Here is a 20,227-nt window from a genome sequence, read left to right on the forward strand (position 1 = left end):
CATTGCCCACCAGCAATCAGTTTGAATACAGGTACTTGACATCAGGAGCAATATCCACCTCCATTATTAGTTCGGCTTCAGTGCCATTGAAGAGTGAGATTTTACAATGGCTGAATTTCAGGCCCTAACTTCCAAGGCAGAAGCATCTATATAAAATATGGGTGCCCGTACTAAAAAGATACTATCTGCCAGGTATGGTTGTGAATAGGAGAAATAAGGACTGAGGAGGAGATCTATCAAAGCTTGGAGAGAGACAAAGTGGAGAGAGAGAGATAAGGTACAGACCAATCAGCATTTAACTGTCTTTTTACAGGCTGTGTTTGAAAAATTAGTTTGGAGCTGATTGGTTGGTACTTTATCTCCCTCCAATGATTGATACATCTCCCCCACAGTACCTGAGACAGCAGGTAACGTAAACAGGTTTGTTACATCCTTACTCATGAGACCGCTTTGTGAAACCTTCTCCATTATACAAGGATCAAAAGCCCTATCCATGGACTTCAGAGAAACCAAGCATAATGCAAGTGTACTGTACTACTAAAAGTCACACAAACTTTTAACAGCCACACAGAAGGGAATGAGCAAGCAGGACTGTAGGAACATCTTCCTGCAAACACGTTTATGCCAGCTAAACACCAAAGGAAAAAAAAAAAAAGAAGAAAACTCAAACCTTATTCCTACTTTAAAAAAAAAAAAAAATGTGTGGCCTCTGTTTCTTTTCTGATAAGAGTCTTAAATACCAAACAGTTAACTGCACAATAAAATTCACTGGCAGCTAGGCTGCCTGCTTGGCAGATACAGAAAGCAGGTAGAAAGAGGAAAAGGTAATTTCTTGGCTGAATGATTCCATCGGTAGCTATAGGGCAAAGTAGAAAGTCTTTCACTAAAGTAGCAGTAGATTCTTCTATCAATCTGCAGCACACATACTCTTCCAAGGGGATGCATTAAATATGAAAATCATATCCTGTTATCATCTGTTTCCAGCTTTCAGCCCAGTAAGCTTTTCTTAATGAATGCTGCTGCCTAAGGGACAAGCACGCTGTTGGCTCCTCTGAATAATGGAGAGATGTTACCAGTTTTGCTTATTACAATATTGACTTGCTGAGGGGGATTCACGCAGTCACAAGTGACTACACTTGCCAGCATGCTCCAAGTTATTACGCCATGTTTTTAGACATTTCATCTGAAAGGGCTTTGCTGGGATTTTTTGATTTTTTTTTTTTTAAGTGAAGAAAGAAGCAATAGCCTAGAACGGCATCATTTATATGGAGATAGTAGGAGGGATTAGTGGCCTGCATTACTACAGATACATAACCGAATACATTTCAGCGGATTCTGACGGTCCAGCAGATATGTAATCGGTTTCCTCTCCTTTGTAAAAGAGGGGGGATAAAGTACACAACAAACAAATCAAATAGCTGTCTTCTGTTGCGCTTCATGGAGCGATAGAATAATATTTTGTAATGTGTGCTATTAACGCGTATACACAAGATCATGGCAAACATGGTAACGGAACGTAGACTGATATTTGGATCCCTTTAAAGAAATTAAATAACTCAGAAGGATTACAATTAGACTGAATTAAGTCACACATTTAATTATAATTAGTAATAAATAATATGTTCAAGGTGAGCAACAAAAAATATTTCTTAAGCTGTGTACACACTGGCAGATATATATCGCCCGTTCCATTGACCAGGCGATATATCTGTAGCGCATTGGCGGGGGTGTATATGTCTGAACCATGTAGTTTACAGACATATCACATTTGCCCTACAGCAGAGCCAATGCAGATATATTATTAAAGGCTGGCTGTGTGTACGGGCGACACATCTACTGTACACTTGCTGCAGGAATCCGCCGATGACTAACATCTCAAATGGAAAAAACAATAAAATTCTTGCAAAGTTGAACATAATTGATCAGATATTGAACATCAACATAGGCGCACACACTACAATCTGGTCATTTGGCAGAACCACCAAGCATCCACATAAGAGCCAATTGTGCTGTGCAGTGTGGAAGGACTTAATATGATGCAAGCAACATTACACATGCTTAAAAAGACATTATTGTGTTGAACAGGTTTTGCAATGACAAATGTCAGTGTACAATAAATAGCAGCAGGAAGAGGAGGAGGGCTGAGATTTTTATGGAAAATAAAGAAGATGGCAGGAAATATTTTTATTTTCTACTTGGTGCATAAATCACTGATGTAATATGACATATAGATATTTAACCACAAGAGTTATGCCACATTAGTGCATGGTAAATATCATTATAAGGGTGTGATACAAAAGAACGACAATAAAAAGGTAGACAATCATTTGGTCAATAGGGAAAAAAGGTCAACATGTCAAAGGTTTGACAGTACAAAATGTCGACAGAGGTGGTGGACTTTTTTCTAACTCTAACCCTCCCCTGGTTGCCTAAACCTAAACATCCAGTAAGTGCTTAAACCTAGCTGTTCTTTCCGTAACCTAACCCTAACATTTAGGCAAGTGCCTAAACCTAACCACCACCCCCCCCCCCCCCAAAAAAAAAAAAAGTGTCTATCATTACCATGTCGAAATTTTAACTTGTCGACCTTTTGTACCTGTGGATCTTTTGTCATGTAGACCTTCTTCCATATCTGGTATCAACTAAATCATGGTCAACCTTTTGTATGGAACCTTATTATATAGCCAACCATTTGTTGGCTATACTGTATGTAAACAATTGAATGTATGTCAAGACTGCATAAAAAAGTCAATACACTTTGGACCACTTCTTTGGTAGATTGGTTTTCTATGTTGGGATTATTCCCTTGAAGCAGCTTCAGTTGTGCACGCAGGATAGAGTCTCAATGGGAATAAGGGCTTGTAGAATGTATGCCATTACTTTTATTAAAAAGTTAAGTATCAATGTTTACTTTTTCCAATCCGATTTATTTCTTGTGTTCTGGAAATGTATCTTTCAAATAACAAAAATTAGAAAACGTACACTACCGCTTATGTTTTTACCATATCAGGTTATTCACTGGATTTTTTTTTCTTACATTTCAATAAAAATTGTTAAAGGGGGTGTTCTAAAACTTTTGACCGGTAGTACAGTATATATCTGAAGATGTATTGCTGATTTAAAGTACTTAAAACCATTATCAAATACGGTTAGTCATATAAGTCCACAGAAGGCCATTTAAGACGATTGCAAGGAACAAAATGTTTTTGAGCAGGAGCTAAAAATATAAACTGTTCAAATGATGTTGGTGACAAACAGGATTCACTTTCACACCCAATCAAAATTGGTTGATCCTTTTGGACCCACATAATACGCTAGTGTGGGGCAATTGGTCTTAAATGACCATATTAGCCTAAACAATGGGCACATTTGGCAAACTAAGTGATTTAGGAGAGACATTAAGAATCTTGCGTTTTAAGAGTTTTCTGGTGTAGAGTCATCTACTACTCAACTTGAGTATATAAAAGTACAATTTTAATATTGACAAAGAAGAAAAGAGATTGCTGTATAAGAATAGCCCTTATGCTATTAATATAAGTATCACACTTTCTGTTTGTGTGAGTGGTATTTCCTTTTTCGAAGACAGAAAAGTCCACAAAGGGGATTTTCCCCTACTTTAATAATAAATAATAATTTATTATTTTATTTATATAGCGCTTTTCTCCCGCAGGACAGAAAGTCACTTTACAGACATCAGAGAACATGGTACATTGTTCAAGGATTAGATATTGCAGAAAATAGAAAACCACACGGAGGTAATTCAAAACAACCAAAACCTAGAGAGCACAATAAGCATATTGCAGTGTTGGTGAAGACATTTTGAGAAATAAGGTTATATATTCCACCAAAAAAAAGGTACCAGATGATGCAGCCATCTTGGGTGCACTACATAGGATTACCCTGGGTGGATTAGATTATGCCTAGAAGAGATGACACAAAATGGGTGGTTGCAGCGACCTAAAGCTAGGAGTAGAGTCCCACCATAATAGAGTCCATGTATTTTTCATCCCATCCACGAGTGTACCAGGTGAGGCAACCATATTGGGCACTCTACGAAGATTACAATGTGGGAGATAAGCCATACAAGAACCCAAGGCATATATGGGAAAACTGACGTGTGTGGCAGTATGATATAACCAGATGAGAATGACTTCTGGAAAGTCACCAAAATAAGAGAACAATGGGGTTCTTAGTGGTTTGAAGAATCCATATTGCTTAACCCCTTTGCTGCAGTTGGGTTTGTCCTCTGGATGTACAGTAAGACTCCGGAGGATGAGCCTCACTTGTCCTCTGCAGCGAGAAAACAAAAATAATGATTTAAAAAATAAAAATTACTAAGGACCAGTGGAAACCCCAGGAGCCGCCAGGTCCGTGCGGGAAGTGACAATGGCGCGCTACAAATAGGAAGAGTTTAATTTGAGATCGCAAAAGTTAAAAAAATAAAAAATAAATTCAAAATACATTTTCCTTTCAAGTGCACCTTTATTTTGTCAAAACCTACACTTATGGGCAGATTCAATTAGCCATAGTTTTTCAAACACCGATCAGGCTTTGAGTTTAATGCCCGTAGCTTTTCAATTATTATGAATTTTCCCTGCGCAGTAAACCTGCGGCCAACACACATTAAACAATAGATTCCGCATTAAGTGCCCAGTATCTATGGGTTACTTTGTGTGTTAAGCCCCAGTGGGTACAATTAACACAAATTTTTCGTTAGAGCTACTGAGGCTGTAAATCTGCATTAAATTACTTATTACCAGTTATTTATACAGCACAGATGGTCCGCAGTGCTTTACAGAGAATATCTGGACATTCACATCAGTCCCTGCCCCAGTGGAGCTTACAATCTATAGTCCCTACCACATGCTCACACACATACAAACTAGGATTACATTTATTGGTAGCCAATTAACCTAACCAGTATATTTTTGGAGTGTGGGAGGAATCCGGAGTACCCGGAGGAAACCCACGCAAGCACAAGTAGAATATACAAACTCCACACAGTTAGGGCCGTAGTGGGAATCGAACCCATGACCTCAGTGCTGTGAGGCAGTAATGCCGTCTGTGCTGCCCCCTCTAGGGCTTAACGCACAGGGTATCTGCACTCCACTGAATAATTCAGACCAGAGCAATTAGCCACAGGTAAACCTTGTGGATAACTTAATTTGCCCCATAGAATTCTGCTTTTTAATATTTTGGAAAGGTGGATTATTGGCAAAACAAGGACCACAAAGTATTTCTTTGTGGTGTTCAGAAGATGGGAAAAAAAATCATGTTTGATTTTGGTTCCCTTTTTTGAAATTTCAATAAAAAAAAAAACTTTTTTTGGACATTTGGGTTATTTTTTTTTACATGTTACAATGAGTAAAAGATTAACGATTTTTTTCTGAAAATACAGTGTTCTGAAAAAAAACAAACCAAGGTATAATTTGTGTGGGTGCCGCATAAAAAAAAAAAAAAAATCATTGATATTGATGTTGGAATGTGAAAAACGCAAATAAAAAAATTAAAGTTACCTCAGCACAAGGGTGAGAAAACACTCAGCAGTGAAGGGGCTAATCCACATCATGACAGTAGAGAAGGGCAAAAACTGCTATAAGGCGATTAGTAAGTAAGTGCCAGGTCATGGTTTTGTTGAGCTAGGGGACAGTATGGTCATTGACTTACAGGTATTTTTGTTTGTTGAAACAAAAATATAAAGGCGCAGAATGCGTTTGAACCCAGCAAGCACAACAACTGTATCCACAAATGCAAATAGACCAAAAGATGTTTTTTATGGATTAAAGTCTTGGGGCCAAATGTAATAGGGTGAGAGTTTAGAAAATGTGAGAGTTTTCTCACACTTTTTAAAACTCGACCAATGTACAGTAATAGGGCAGAGAACAAAGCAACAGAGCAAACTCGCATGTTTTTCAGACTCAAAAAACTCTCACGATGTAAACTCTCATCCAGTTGATAAAACTCGACCAATGTGAGAGTTTACTGCTAAACTCTCACATTTTCTATACTCTCACCCTATTACATTTGGCCCCTGGTGTTAATACCACAGACTAAATAGACTTTGAGCTGGCGCTGCTGTGGGAATACGTGCGAGTATGCCTGCTGGTTTAGCCTTTAACATGCTTGCTGCTTTAAAAATACTCGCATGTATTACTGCAGCGGCTCGCGCTCGATTACATTTAACCTCACATCTTATTTTGGATGACATTGGTGCAGGAGAGAAGACTCGCCACCACAGTTATTTACATCATTGCACAAAGAAACCAAATTCAAACGAGAAGGAAAAAAAACTAAATAAAAACAGCTGTCGCGCTTGAATGTCAAGTATTCAAATTTTACCTTTGCCATGTAGTTTGTTTAGTTAGTTGGCAAGAAAACGAGGCTTTAAGCCACTTTAGTCCATGTTGACATGGCAACAATGTTAGCAGCAAAGGATCCTAATGAGTAACAACAATGAGTGGCTACGTACATGAGTGTTGAGTGTATACCAGTTTTGAGATATGCTTGACTCGCCTTCTTCAATCACTTTATATTGTTTCATGGCCCAGCTTTATGTTCATCATAAGCGATTTTACTATATTCAGTGAATTATTTTATTTAGAGAATATTCAGTTGCCAATACAAACTTGGGGCTAGCAATGCTTACTTTTCATGTAAAAAAGCAAAAATGCAGATAGGTACACCCATATAAACACTTGGATTCCGGAAGTGCGCAGTATGAAAACCATGTGGAGTCCATTAGAACAATAACTCAAAGAAGCCCTTTACAGAATAAGAACAAGTATTCAGGGATAGGATTTTCATTTAGCCAATATAGTCCTCATTTCATACATGTTGGGTAAAATACATTACACTTCATGTGAATTATGATGATGTATTCAGCAATGAATGGAGGTCTATGGAAAAAAGATTTAGCACTTCAAATGCACCCAACATTTTCCATATCTTAGTTAAAGTGCACAGACCTGTTTAATCAATATCTGTTCAGTTTTCAACCACTGGTGCTCTACACACGTATGAAAGGTCAGACCAAACTAGCTGATTGCACTGCAGATTATAGATGGATCAGCATGTCTCCTGCCAGCTGTCATGTTTGGGGGGGACAGTCCTTGTTACTGCCGACAGCGGTTTATAGATATAAAGTGTATGTGTAGTACGTCAACTATATCCTGATCCTATTTAAGACATTTGCCTTGGATTTAGAACTCAACGCATACTGGTTAAGGATTATGGTTTTGGTTTTTTACAAGATTTGAATGTGTGTCACAAAAACAGTGAATACATTAAAGAGTGTGTATCATCACATCAAAGAGGTTAAATACTACTGATCCATACTCATTCATTTTCTAGAATTGCTCAGGAAGCAGCATTGTGGCTTCAGCCAACAGAACATTCTCAGTCAATAATTATAAGATTGTAAATGCAACATTTGCCTAAAGCTTGCCATACACTGGAAAACTTTCATCCAACTAGTTGGTTGGTTGGTTGGTTGGTTGGTTGGTTGGTTGGAAGGAAAATCTGGTAATGTATGGACAAGAACTGTAAAGTTCAGACACGTTGTTTAAGTCAAACAAATTTAACCGACCTGTCTGAACAACAGTTTTCGTCTGTTTTCTGGCGTTTGGGAGCAAATTGCTGATGGTCATTTGCTCCCATACATTACCAGATGTTCATTCTAACTAACCAACTAGTTGGATGGTTGGATGAAAGCTGGTCTGATGAGTGGCTCTAAAGGTGCATACACACGGGACGATGTGCTGTATGAACGACATTGGTGAAAGATTTCCCTTGAAATTTCTGTAGTGCAGGATAAATGATATTAGGTGTACACACTGAAAGATATCTTTAAGTGAAGTCATCATGCCACATCTCTCATCAGGCAATTCTTGACGATATCGTCCAAATTGGCCTGCATGTCCGGACGACCAAAGATATCGTTATCGTCCAGCGGGAGCGCGCATCGTTGGTCGTTCACTGCATACACACTGAACGATATATCGTTGAACTATATCGTTAATATCATTCAAAGATATGGTCTCGTGTGTATGCCCCTTTACACAACAAGGGTTCTTAGGCAACTTACCATGTAAAGTGGATGACCTAGGTGACAAGACTTTTTCCAAGACATACACATACTTATTCAACAAGCAAGCAGTAAAAGAATTCAAGACATGGATGTTCGTTAGGATTATTCTACAAAAGGTAAAAATTATCATACTACAGCAGTGTCTTCATCAAATATGTTATAAATAAGTTTTCAAATAATTTTCTTTTCCTAAGAATGTTATTAAATTAGTCCTTAAAGGATAATTCTACTCTGTGTGCTAAAATGGATTGAAATCATATTAACAATGATGGTAGATGAAGGACTTCTAGGGCTATACTTACTAACCCAGAAGGATAATTAGTGGCTTTGACTAATGTATTTAAAAAGTGGCAACAGAAATAAATGCTCAATTAAGCTAGTTCCTCTCCTGCTACTTATCCACTCATGTAGTCTGTCATCTTGCTCCAAAGGCACAGATTTCAGGAAGGAGCGCAAGTGACATATTTAACCACGTTACTTCCTGCAGTCAATGGCTAGCGAGCAAGGTCGGCGAGCAGAACATCAGGGTAGGGAAAGAAAGCAAGAGGGACGATGAGCAACATGTTGCTTGAATGGTACTGCCCGAGATGAGGATGCCAAATTGCCTAATGACAGAACAGCTTGGGACCGATGACACAGTGCATTATCCCGCTGGAATATTCCATCGTTGTGGGGATACATAAAGTCCATGAAGGGCTGCAAATGGTCATCAAGCAATGCAACGTAGCAGTTACTGGTTAATAAGGTGTACCAGCGGACCCAACTCATGCCACGTGAATACACCCCACCCCATTATGGAACCACCACCAGCCTGCACGGTGCTTTGTTGACAACTGGGGTACATGACCTCAAGGGGTCTGCACCACACTCGAACCCTACCATCAGCCTGAAACAACTGGAACCGTAACTTGTTGGACCAAGCCACATGTTGCCTGTCCAATTAGCGGCGTCACGAGCCCAGGTGAGGGGCTGTGTCTGGTGTCGACAGGGGCACTCTGGTGAGTCTTCTGCTCCCATATCCCATGGAAGCTGAAGAATGCTGCACTGACCTGCTGGATATGCAATTGGTACCTCCTGCACTGTGGATATGGAGTGTGGATGTGATTTGAGCCAATCTTGCTTGGCTGTTACCACAGACAATTCTGGCCAGACGCCTCTGGTCACGATCATTAAGCACCAGTGTTTGGCCACTGCGATGTCCACGGTGGGTAGTAATTCCTTCCATGAGGTATTCCACGTGACACATAGATCGAGGAATGTAGAATATCCACACAACTTTGGAAATGGAATGTCCCATCCTTCGGGCACCCACTATCATGCCACATTTGAACTCCGATAATTCATGTCGCCGTGCCATGAGCAGCCTAGCCGGTGTTCAAACTGACTCAAGAGATGTTAGATTACAACTGATGCAGGTCTGGGCATTTCTAAGATGTGACTGTATATTCTCTGCCTCTGGGAATATATTAGCACTAAGGGGTTGGGGACAATGCTAATGGAGAACAACTGCTCCTGGAGGTATCTCTTAACACTCGGTGGTGGGAGATACTATTACAGCAGAAGCCTATGGATATAGGGTTGTACGCAAAATGCAGAGAAAGCTTTTGCGGAAATGTATGAAGCAATGTACAGAGAGGAGAAGTAGATAAGAGAAGTTACCCATAGCAACCAATCAGCTTCTACCTATCACTTTACAGAATGTACTTGATAACGACCTCAAAACTGATTGGTTGCTATGGGCAACTGCTACACTCTTTACACTGCTTGAGACATCTCCCCTTTGTGTACTAACTTCTACATACATATATTCCTTTATAAACAACAATTAATCACACCTGTAACCTTTAAAATGGAGTTAGTGACATTTAAACATGGAAGGTATTTTCCAGGTATATTTGAGACCACACCCAAGAAGATTTATACAATGTGGATTTTATTTAAAATGTAGTAATCTGTAACTGGCGTTATTTTTATAGTATTTTGTTCATTAAGCATCATTTTTAAATAAGAATTGCCTTCATATCTCCACTACTTCCATTAAACCACCTTTTGAACTCTTAAACATGTGGATGTATTTTTTTTTCTTTGATGCCAGATAAATAATTGATAAATAACACACTTTGATGTAGATTACCTTTGTATATTGGGACGTCCTAGAATTTGAAATCAGCGCACGTAGAGATGTCTCAATGCCACTAAATTCCTGCAAGAATGCCTGGTTCCTTATATGGGCTCTCTTCCCCTTCTCATAGATTTCCCTCAAAGATTGCCTTAGCGTCATATACCTAAGATGATTTCTGGGGAAACGATTAAATAAATACTTATTAGAAAAAAATATGAGATATGGTAAGAACTTACCTTTGTTATCTCTATTTCTACGAAGTCCATAGGGTTCCACAGGATACCTTGGGGTATAGGTGTGACGTCAGTCATCGGGCACCATAGAGTTATGCTTTCAGCCTCCCAGGATGCACTAGGGTCCCACTCCTATACCCCGCCCCGCCCCCGAGCCAAGGCACCTCAGTTAGTTACCAAGCCATAGGCCGGAGGAGGAGAAGGAAGATCTGGATACACACAAGAATCACACTCTCACCAGAGGGAGACGGAAAAACCGGTGACCAGAACAAAGCCCATCTGCAGCACAGGTGCGACAGGGCGGGAGTCCTGTGGAACCCTATGGACTTCGTAGAAATAGAGATAACAAAGGTAAGTTCTTACCATATCTCATATTTTCTACTTCAGGGTCCATAGGGTATCCACAGGATACCTTGGGATGTCCCAAAGCAGTATCCTTTAAGGGTGGGGACGCTCCTGTGCTGAAAGGAGAATCCGCAGCCCGAAGGAAGCATCCTGAGAGGCGAAGGTGTCAAACCTGTAATACCTCACGAAGGTATGGACAGAGGACCACGTAGCAGCCTTGCAGATCTGGACTGCAGAGGCACCACGTCGAGCTGCCCACGAAGGACCCACAGACCTAGTGGAATGAGCCTTCAAAGAAGGAGGAACCGGTAGGCCTTCATGAATATAAGCTTCAGAAATAGCCATACGGATCCAGGCTGCCAAAGTTTGCTTTGAAGCAGGCCAACCCTTTTTACGGAAGCCATAGAGGACAAACAAGGCGTCCGACTTCCTTAACGAAGAAGTGCGGTCAACATAAGTCCTTAAGGCCCGCACAACATCCAAAGTGGCCTCACCCACGGAAAGACCCGGTGAGTTAAAGGCCGGAACAACGATTTCCTTGTTAACATGAAACTGGGAAACAACTTTGGGAAGAAATTCAGGCCGAGTGCAGAGCACTGCCCTGTTCCCATGAAAAATCAAGAAAGGGGGTCTACAAGAAAGAGCCCCTAAATCAGAAACACGTCTGGCCGAAGCAATGGCCAGAAGGAAAACAGTCTTAGCTGTTAGCCATTTAAGATCCACTGAGCCCAGTGGTTCAAACGGCGGTCCCTTGAGAGCCCTCAGGACCACAGCCAAATCCCAAGGCGCCACAGGTGGAACAAAGGGCGGCTGAATGCGGAGAACACCTTGCATAAAGGTGCGCACATCCGGGATTGTAGCAATCCTACGGTGAAACCAGACAGACAGGGCCGAAACCTGTACCTTCAAAGAAGCAAGGCGAAGCCCATGATCTAGTCCCGCTTGTAGGAAGGCAAGTAGCCGAGACAGACGAAACTCCCGCGGTGCATAACCTCTCGGTCGACACCACTGCCACACGCGATGGTATATCCTCGCGGAAGACAGTTTCCGAGCTCGTAACATGGTACGCACTACAGAGCTGGAAAACCCCCTGGACCTCAACATGGCTGTCTCAACAGCCACGCCGTCAAAGACAGCCGAGTCAGGTCCGGATGAAGACAAGGACCCTGCGACAGAAGGTCCGGTCGTAGCGGCAACCGCAGAGGACTGTCCACGGACAGACCCTGAAGGTCTGAGAACCAGTGCCGTCTGGGCCACGCGGGAGCTATCAACAGGAGCGTCCCTCCTTCCTGTTTGAATTTCCGGATTACCCGTGGAAGAAGGGAAACCGGAGGAAACAGGTAAGCGAACCAGAACGTCCACCGGACGGACAGAGCATCCACCAGAGACGCCTCTTCGTCTCTTGTGCGAGACCCGTACACCGGCAACTTGTTGTTGTGCCGGGACGCCATGAGGTCGATCTCTGGAAGACCCCACTTGTCCACCAGCAGTTGAAAAACGTCCGGGTGCAGGGACCATTCCCCCGGATGAACGTCCTGGCGACTGAGAAAGTCCGCCTCCCAATTTAGCACTCCCAGGATGAAGACAGCTGATATGGCCGGAAGATTGCGCTCCGCCCATACCAGGATCCGAGACACCTCTACGAGAGCCGCCCGACTTCGGGTTCCTCCTTGCCGGTTTATGTAGGCCACGGTGGTAGCGTTGTCCGACTGGACCTGCACTGGGCGACCCTGGAGAGCCCGATGTGCCTGCTGGAGAGCATTGAAGACCGCACGGAGTTCCAAGATATTTATTGGAAGTTCCGCTTCTGTCGGAGTCCACCTGCCCTGGAACAAGTGTGGACCCGAAACTGCTCCCCAGCCCCGAAGACTGGCGTCCGTTGTCAACAGGACCCAATTTGGTACCACCCAGAACGGACGTCCCTTGCTGAGATGGGTCGTCTGCAACCACCAGGCAAGGGACAGGCGAACCTCCGGGGTGAGCACTATCGTCTGGGACTTCAGAGACTGAGGCAGCCCATTCCACTTGGACAGGATCAGGTACTGCAGAGGTCTGGAGTGAAACTGGGCATATTCCACCATGTCGAATACCGACACCATGGAGCCCAGTAACCTCATCGCCGAGTGTAGAGACACCCGCGGCTGTGCAGACAACTGCGCACCCTCGACTGTAAAGCAGAGATCTTTTCCCCCGTCACAAAGATCCTTTGCTGTCCCGAGTCCAATAAGGCTCCGAGGTGCAGAATCCGCCGAGACGGGATTAGAGTGGACTTCTGCCAGTTTATTAACCAGCCGTGCCGTTGCAGTAGCGCAATGGTCAGGTCCAAGTAGCGCAGAAGGAGCTCCGGAAATCCTGCCACTAATAAAAGGTCGTCCAAGTATGGCAACATGCGGACTCCCTGCAGCCGCAGAGAAGCCGCCATGACCGCCATCACCTTGGTGAACACACGCGGTGCTGTCGCCAGGCCAAAAGGCAACGCCCGAAACTGAAAGTGGTCGCTGCGGATTGCAAACCTGAGGAACTGTTGATGGCGCAAAAGAATAGGGACATGCAGGTAAGCGTTCTGTATGTCCAATGACACCATGTAGTCCCCAGGTTCCAGCGCCAGAATGATGGACTGTAGGGTCTCCATCCGAAACTTCGGCACCCGCAAAGACTTGTTGAGAGCTTTGAGGTTGAGAATCGGACGATACGACCCATTGGGTTTCTGCACCAAAAAGAGATTGGAATAGAAACCCTGGCCCCTCTGGGAGAATGGAACAGGCACTATAACTCCAGCCTGGAGCATAGTGTGCAAAACCTTCCGCAGCTCCGTGGCCTTGTTCCGGTCTGATGGTAGACCCGTGGTGAAAAATCGAGCCGGGGGTCTGTGCCGGAAAGAGAGGGCGTACCCGTGGGAGACTACCTCGAGAACCCAAGTGTCTGTTGTGGTGACCGACCAACACTAGGCGAACTGCAGCAGGCGGCCTCCCACTTTGGGATCCCCCAAAGGGAGGCCCGGATCGTCAGGCCGCAGGCTTGTCATCTGGCTTAGGGGCCGGATGTCTGGTACTCCATGCCTGCTTCCGGGGCTTGGCCGATTTCTTGGGACCAGCCTGTCAGGGAAAAGACTGTGGTTTGGGCCTGCCCTGGGCCCTATAAGACCGAAAGGACGATGGTGCTGAACCAGAAGGAACAGCGGCCGACGGGAGACATGCCGATTTGGCTGCCGCCAGCGTGGCCACAATCTTGTCCAGATCTGGACCGAAGAGAACTTCTCCGTTAAAGGGCAACGCCTCCAAACCCTTTTTGGAATAATCGTCCGCCTTCCAGGATCGCAACCACAAGGTGCGACGAGCAGCCACCGCTGCTGAAGAAATTTGAGACACCAGGGTACTAATGTCTAAGGCCGCCTCGTTGATATAAGTGGCCGAATCACGGAGATTACCAATCAACTCTGCCTGTTCAGCCGGAATCGAAGGACGCCTCCAACGAATCCGCCCAGCGCTCCATAGCTCTGGCAACCCAGCAAATGGCCATAGCCGCCCCCCCCCCCCCGCAAGGGAATAAGCGGACTTTAGGCAGATCTCCACCTTGCGGTCCGTAGCATCCTTAAGGGAGGACATGGATGGCATTGGTAATGTGGCACTACAGACAAGACGTGTCACATGAGAATCCACCTGTGGAGGGGATTCCCACTTAGCAAAATAATTATCCGTGAACGGATAAGCCACCGCCAGGCGCCTCTGCGGCTGGTATCGCTTGCCAGGCTGTTTCCACGCCTCCTCTAAATGGTCCACCAACTGACCCGAAAGAGGAAAGACTGTGGCGTCACCTTTCACATCCTTAAAAAAGGCATACTTGGATTTAGCCGCTGGGGGAACTTCGTCCTCAATCACCAAGGCTGTGCGGACTGCCCGAATAAGTCCAGGAATATACACCTTGGACCTAGCGTCTGCGTCCTTAGTATGGAGAGGTTCCTGATCGTAAGGATCCAGAATCTCCCCATCATCAGACGTCCCTTCGTCATCCTCATAAGGAGCCGACAGAGACGCCACCAGCCGTTTATGTGGCCGCATCACAGCCTCCCCCTGCAACACATCCGACAAGTGCTGTACAGAACTCGTCAGGGAGTTAACCCACGCCGGCTCCTGAGAAACCGGGAGAGGGGAAATAGGGAGACCGCGGGGTACCACCAATTGTCTTGGGAAACCCTGCATGGGTGACAACACCACTGATTGCTGGGACAAACCCATCTGTGTAAACGCGGGCTGCGGAGCTAACTGGCCCACTAAGGTTGTAAGCGCCTGAGCGAAACAAGCCCAGGGCGGCTCCTGTACTGGTGCTGTAACCGTAATAGGCCGCGCCATTGACAAACACTGCCGGCAGAGGCCCTCCGTGCTACCCTCCCCCTACGCTAAAGGTACTTTACACATAGTACACTGTAGCCGGAGAGGAAAGTCACTTTCAGACATGATGGTACAAAGTATGTGACCCCTCTCACCAACTGTTTTTTTTAAAAAGGCGAGAGACCACCCTGCAGCACCGCACCGCAAGGGCTTTAGCAGAAAGAACAGGGACAGTAATAAAGCTGACAGTCAGAAATGGAAAGTTCAGGCAGCAGCGCTAGCACAGTCACATACAATGCAAAGAAACTCAATTCCTGCACTAACCAGCGCTGATAAATCAACTACACAGACACAGAGTCTGGTAGGACACAGCGCTGTATACACAGACCTGACCACAGCGGAGGAGAGGTATGCGGGGGGACCCAGACCACGATGCCTCTGTCCAGACTTCCAGCAGCGTTCACCATGCGTTCTGGAAGATGGCCGCCGAGGAGCAGAGAGGAGGCTGGCCTGGGGGAGGAGCGCAGCCACAGGGCCAGTCGGCGTGTTGCAGAGAGGGCTGTGTGCAGCGGGGGAGGTGCCGGCTGTGAGACAGGGAAGGCGCGCTCCCCTGGCATGCATTTAACCCCCGGGACGCCGCAGTGCTACCGCTCTGCTGCGGTCCGCTGTCCCAGGGGGTTAGTGGAAGCGCAGGTTATATACCTGGCTCCACGCTGCAGCCAGTCCCCGGGGAGCCCCCTGCCTGGGGACTCTGGACCATGTAACAGCGGTGACCCACCGCGGGACCCCGCTGATTACCTTGCTGACCCCCTTGATTCCGGCCATGGTCCGGAACATCTGGGCTCACCGCTAGCTGTGACCCCAGATGCTCACCAGCATCCCCGGATCGGTACCGGCGTTCTGGTACCAGCGGGGGTGTAGGGAAGACAGCATGGACGTCAGGACTGACTGTCCATGCTGCACATCCAGATGTGCAGCCACAGATGCATGCAGAAAACTTCAGGGGCTCTTCTTAGCCCCCACTCCAACAGGTGCACCCGACTCCGGCCGGGCACCAAACTAAACTGAGGTGCCTTGGCTCGGGGGCGGGGTATAGGAGGGGGACCCTAGTGCATCCTGGGAGGCTGAAAGCTCAACTCTATGGTGCCCGATGACTGACGTCACACCTATACCCCAAGGTATCCTATGGATACCCTATGGACCCTGAAGTAGAAAAAAGATTTGAAAGACAACCTTACATCAAGAAGAGTTTCTTGGTTTTTTTTTTACAAAAGTGAGCACTGTTTAAGGAGAACCTGTCACCAGGTTCTGGATTAATAATTTACTTTTATTTTGCATATGTTCTTGTGCAATAGGTATGGATAATAAAAATGGTGTTCTGTCCTGGATCCTTTTTCCTGGAAGAGCTTGTAAGGCAAGCAGCATAATGCTCTCTCCAATGCGGCATCCTAGTGTCAAGGCAGCAGAAAAGATACATTTATAGTAGGAGCATATACGCAAGATAGACCCTGCAAGGAATCTGCAGATCCCCCTCAGTGCTCAAGGAAGTGACACATTGGGTGGAATTCAGTTGTTTACGCGGTCCCGATCTCCCGTCTAAAAGTGACAGGAGATTGCGGGATGCTATTCAATTGCTGCCATTATTTGCGCTAATCGCGCCCAAAGTGGTCGGGTTTAGCCGCGTAAAGCAGCTACCCACGACCAAAGTGCTGGGCCCGACCGCGAAAACTGGTGTTTGGGAGCCCAAACAGGTCACTTTTCGCACATTTCAGCTCTCGCCCCCCTGGGGCTGAGAGCTGAAATGGAGCGCTGATAGCTGATCGCGCCCGACAGGAGCAACAATTGAATAGCTCCGTCGGGTGCGATGGGGGCAGGAAACAATTGAATTCCACGCATTCTCTTAAAATAAAAAAAACACACAAATTAAGATTACACATTAGGCTTTTCCACATTACACTTAAAAATAAATTTTCTGAATAACTTCTGGTTACAATGTAGTTCTAGGGTATTTGGTATTGATGTAAAACATAAATCATTTTAAACTAAAGTAAATGTTTACTGTTATACACCCACTGTATGAATTCCCTTGTTAAACAGAGCAGTTGTTAAAATATACTAAAGTAAAAGCACAATATATACACAACCAACACCTACCTATTTACTACTTAATAAATATGGCTAGTATGGTACCTGTACAAACCTCCATGTCAGGGGTACTCAATTAACATTGCAGTTGGGACTCAAATATCATTGTGGCGTTTTTTTGGAAGTCCAATCACCAATAGAATCGATTGCATTTTTGAGACTACTACCCCCCCAAAAATAAAAAAAAAAATAAGATTTTTGGGACCCCAATTGAGGTCCCAGCCCACAGGTTATGCACCCCTGTACTAGGTGAAAAATTTAGTGCTGGTGAATGGATTCTTTGTATTACATCACTCTGTTATGGGGTGGGATATTGTCATTACAAAATGTCAGTTATTAGCACGTAACTTCAAACACAGTCTCAGGAAGTGATACCACACAAAGAATGAATGGAATAACTGACATGCTATGCAGTTTTATTACAGCTTTTTGACCCTAACCACAGATTAAAGGATGTCAATACTTACAAACATTTTCCCTCCACTCAACTAGGCTTATTGGATACTCTCACTAACACAGTGTATATAACAGATCTTCTATTCCGTAGGATGGAGATTGTATGCAGTCATCAGCATGGGTCAGGCCACACTCACACATTACCTGCAGACATCTACTTGTTTGAGATCACATGGGAAAACTCTTTCACCATGGCAAGCCTAGCTTCATTATCGTACATACTGTGTTCTCAACTTTTTAACCTCAAAATATTGATTAAACTAGTGATTATCTTGTGTGTGTGTGTAATTATGAGTGGGTCAGTGGTGACGATGTAGAGAAAGAATAAAGGTGCGTATCCACTAGATTAAAATGAGCGGTTGAACGATAACGACATCATTATCGTTCAATCGCTCATTAGAAGTGTCGAAAACGACCAGCGATGTGCACTCCCGCTGGTCGTTTTCGACATCAATCATCGCCTGAACATGCATGCAGGTTAATCTGCTGATAACGACAGATGGTGCATGTTCGGGATGAGGGAGGGTGCCTGCACTGAATAACACATATCACTCAGTGTAGGCACTTTACAGGTTGAGGAACGACTGTACGGTTACAATGTTGTAATCGTACGGTCGTTCCTCTATCGGCAAGTGGATACGCACCTCAACAATCTCTTATATGTGTAGCCACTACTAGAATCATTTGTTTGGTGTATTAATATCAGTGATCATCTCAGTAACATTAAAAGAGAATGATATAATGTTAAGCATCAAACATTGCTGATACACAAAAACAAATGTTAATAACTTTATGATATACACTTAGACAGCATACTTACAAATGTGCACATGACGAACTGTATTGAAACAGTTTTTTTTCCAGTTCCAATCTTTTCATTTCACTGAAATATTTAAACAAAAACCAGAGTGAATGTTTTTAAAGAAACATTAACTGTCAACATTTGAAATGGCTGAGGAGCCAATTATAATCTACTATAACAATATATTTTAATTCCCTGCACCTCAGCACACTTCAGATGTAAATCATAAACTCATTATACCATGAATACCTGGCACCACACAGCAATAAAAGACATACTTAGATAAATAGATAAAAATAAATCATTGGGAAAGACAAATGAAAACTCTAGCCCAAAAGTACCTAAGCTTGGACCTCAAGGCACCCAAACAGTACAGATTTTAAGGCTATCCATGTTGACCAACGGGGACTTAGGGCCTGATTCAGACCCGCACACAGCGCTTGCAAGCGGGTCGATGTTCCCCCACTGCGCATGCGCCGCCACTGGCGTGCGCATGCGTGAGCCCCAGCGAGCGACGGCAGCTCCGTCGCTCATTACAAGACAGGGCGGCTGTCAATGTTGATTGACAGCTCGCCCCGTTTTGTAGGCGGGGAGGGGGGGTGTCGGCACAAACGCAGGCGTTCCTGTTTGTGGGCGGCCCTACTGACATCACTCGTGATGTCAGTAGTGGACTTCCTGCTCTATTAGAGCAGGAAGTCCACTCGGGCTTGCGGGAGTCGAGACCCTCCCGCAGGGTCTCGACGCAAGCCCGATGGTCACGATAATCGCGACCATCGCCAGGCCGCTCGCACTAGCTGTGGGTGGTCACCCACAGCTTTGCGAGCGGCCTGGAGGCCGAAACAAAAAAAAAAAGCCCTGATTCAGAGCAAGCGCCTCTGAATCAGGTCCTTAATTAGTACCTCAGTCAATTTGATTTAACCACATGTACTCAACCATGGATATCTTGGGGTGCCTTGAGGACAGCGTTTGGGAACCTCTGCTCTAGCCGTATAAACAAGAGCAATAATCAGGAACGAAGCCAGGGCTGCCCCTACAAAACAAGGGCAGCTTTAAGGCAGTAGCATACATAGTGGGCCTTATGCACCTGGCAAAGCAAAGGACTTGCTCAGCCGCGTCATGGCGATGTGCACTTGTGGGTGGCCGAGCCAGGCGGTACCCCTGACAAGTGCCGTTCTGATAAACTGGTAGTTACACCCTTTAGGTATGTAGAAACATTGCCAAACAGCTGGTAAAATCTAAATTCAACACTGCATAAATTACCAGCAAAGTTAACAACATATTTAATATTATTATGGCATAGATAACACCATATAGATGTATTTTGGAAGGGGGTCTGATGTGTATACATCACTGTAAGGCCGGATAGACGAGATGGTAGAGGGACTGTGTATCACCCCAACACCCGGCTAAGTCACGTCACGGTCTCCCGATCACTTAGCTCCTTCCAGCGCCTACCAGTCTCTCATGTTGCGCTGCAGCTTCTCCAGCCGCCCATCAAACTCGGCTCCTGCGTGAAACCCTCGAACTGGCTCCATAGCTTTCCCCTCGCTGGTCACACCGGGAAGCGCTGCAGTAGAACGACAGCCCGGCGCAGTGTGATTCCCAATCCCGCCCCATAATGCAACGCGCGGCGTCATGACCGCAGCTGGTCACCATAGTAACGGGAGAAGCTTGGCCTCGTCACGTGAGCCGCAGCAGCCAGTCACATAA

At 44.9% G+C, this 20,227-nt stretch overlaps 1 protein-coding gene across 1 annotated transcript in view; it reads right to left on the minus strand.

Moving 5' to 3' along the window:
• Positions 1–20,172, minus strand: part of KIZ (kizuna centrosomal protein) — a 158,996-nt gene extending 138,824 nt beyond the window's left edge. The window contains exons 1-3 of the mRNA XM_088477334.1: positions 19,973–20,172; positions 18,536–18,598; positions 10,221–10,383 (exon numbers count right to left, since the gene is read on the minus strand). Of these exons, the coding sequence (XP_088333460.1) occupies positions 10,221–10,383; positions 18,536–18,598; positions 19,973–20,154 (408 nt within the window). The 5' untranslated portion in view covers positions 20,155–20,172. The remainder of the gene's footprint in view (positions 1–10,220; positions 10,384–18,535; positions 18,599–19,972) is intronic.
• Positions 20,173–20,227: the final 55 nt, after the last annotated feature.

This window comes from Taudactylus pleione, unplaced genomic scaffold (assembly GCF_031769625.1).
Source record: "Taudactylus pleione unplaced genomic scaffold, aTauple2 ptg000201l, whole genome shotgun sequence".
NCBI lineage: Eukaryota > Metazoa > Chordata > Amphibia > Anura > Myobatrachidae > Taudactylus > Taudactylus pleione.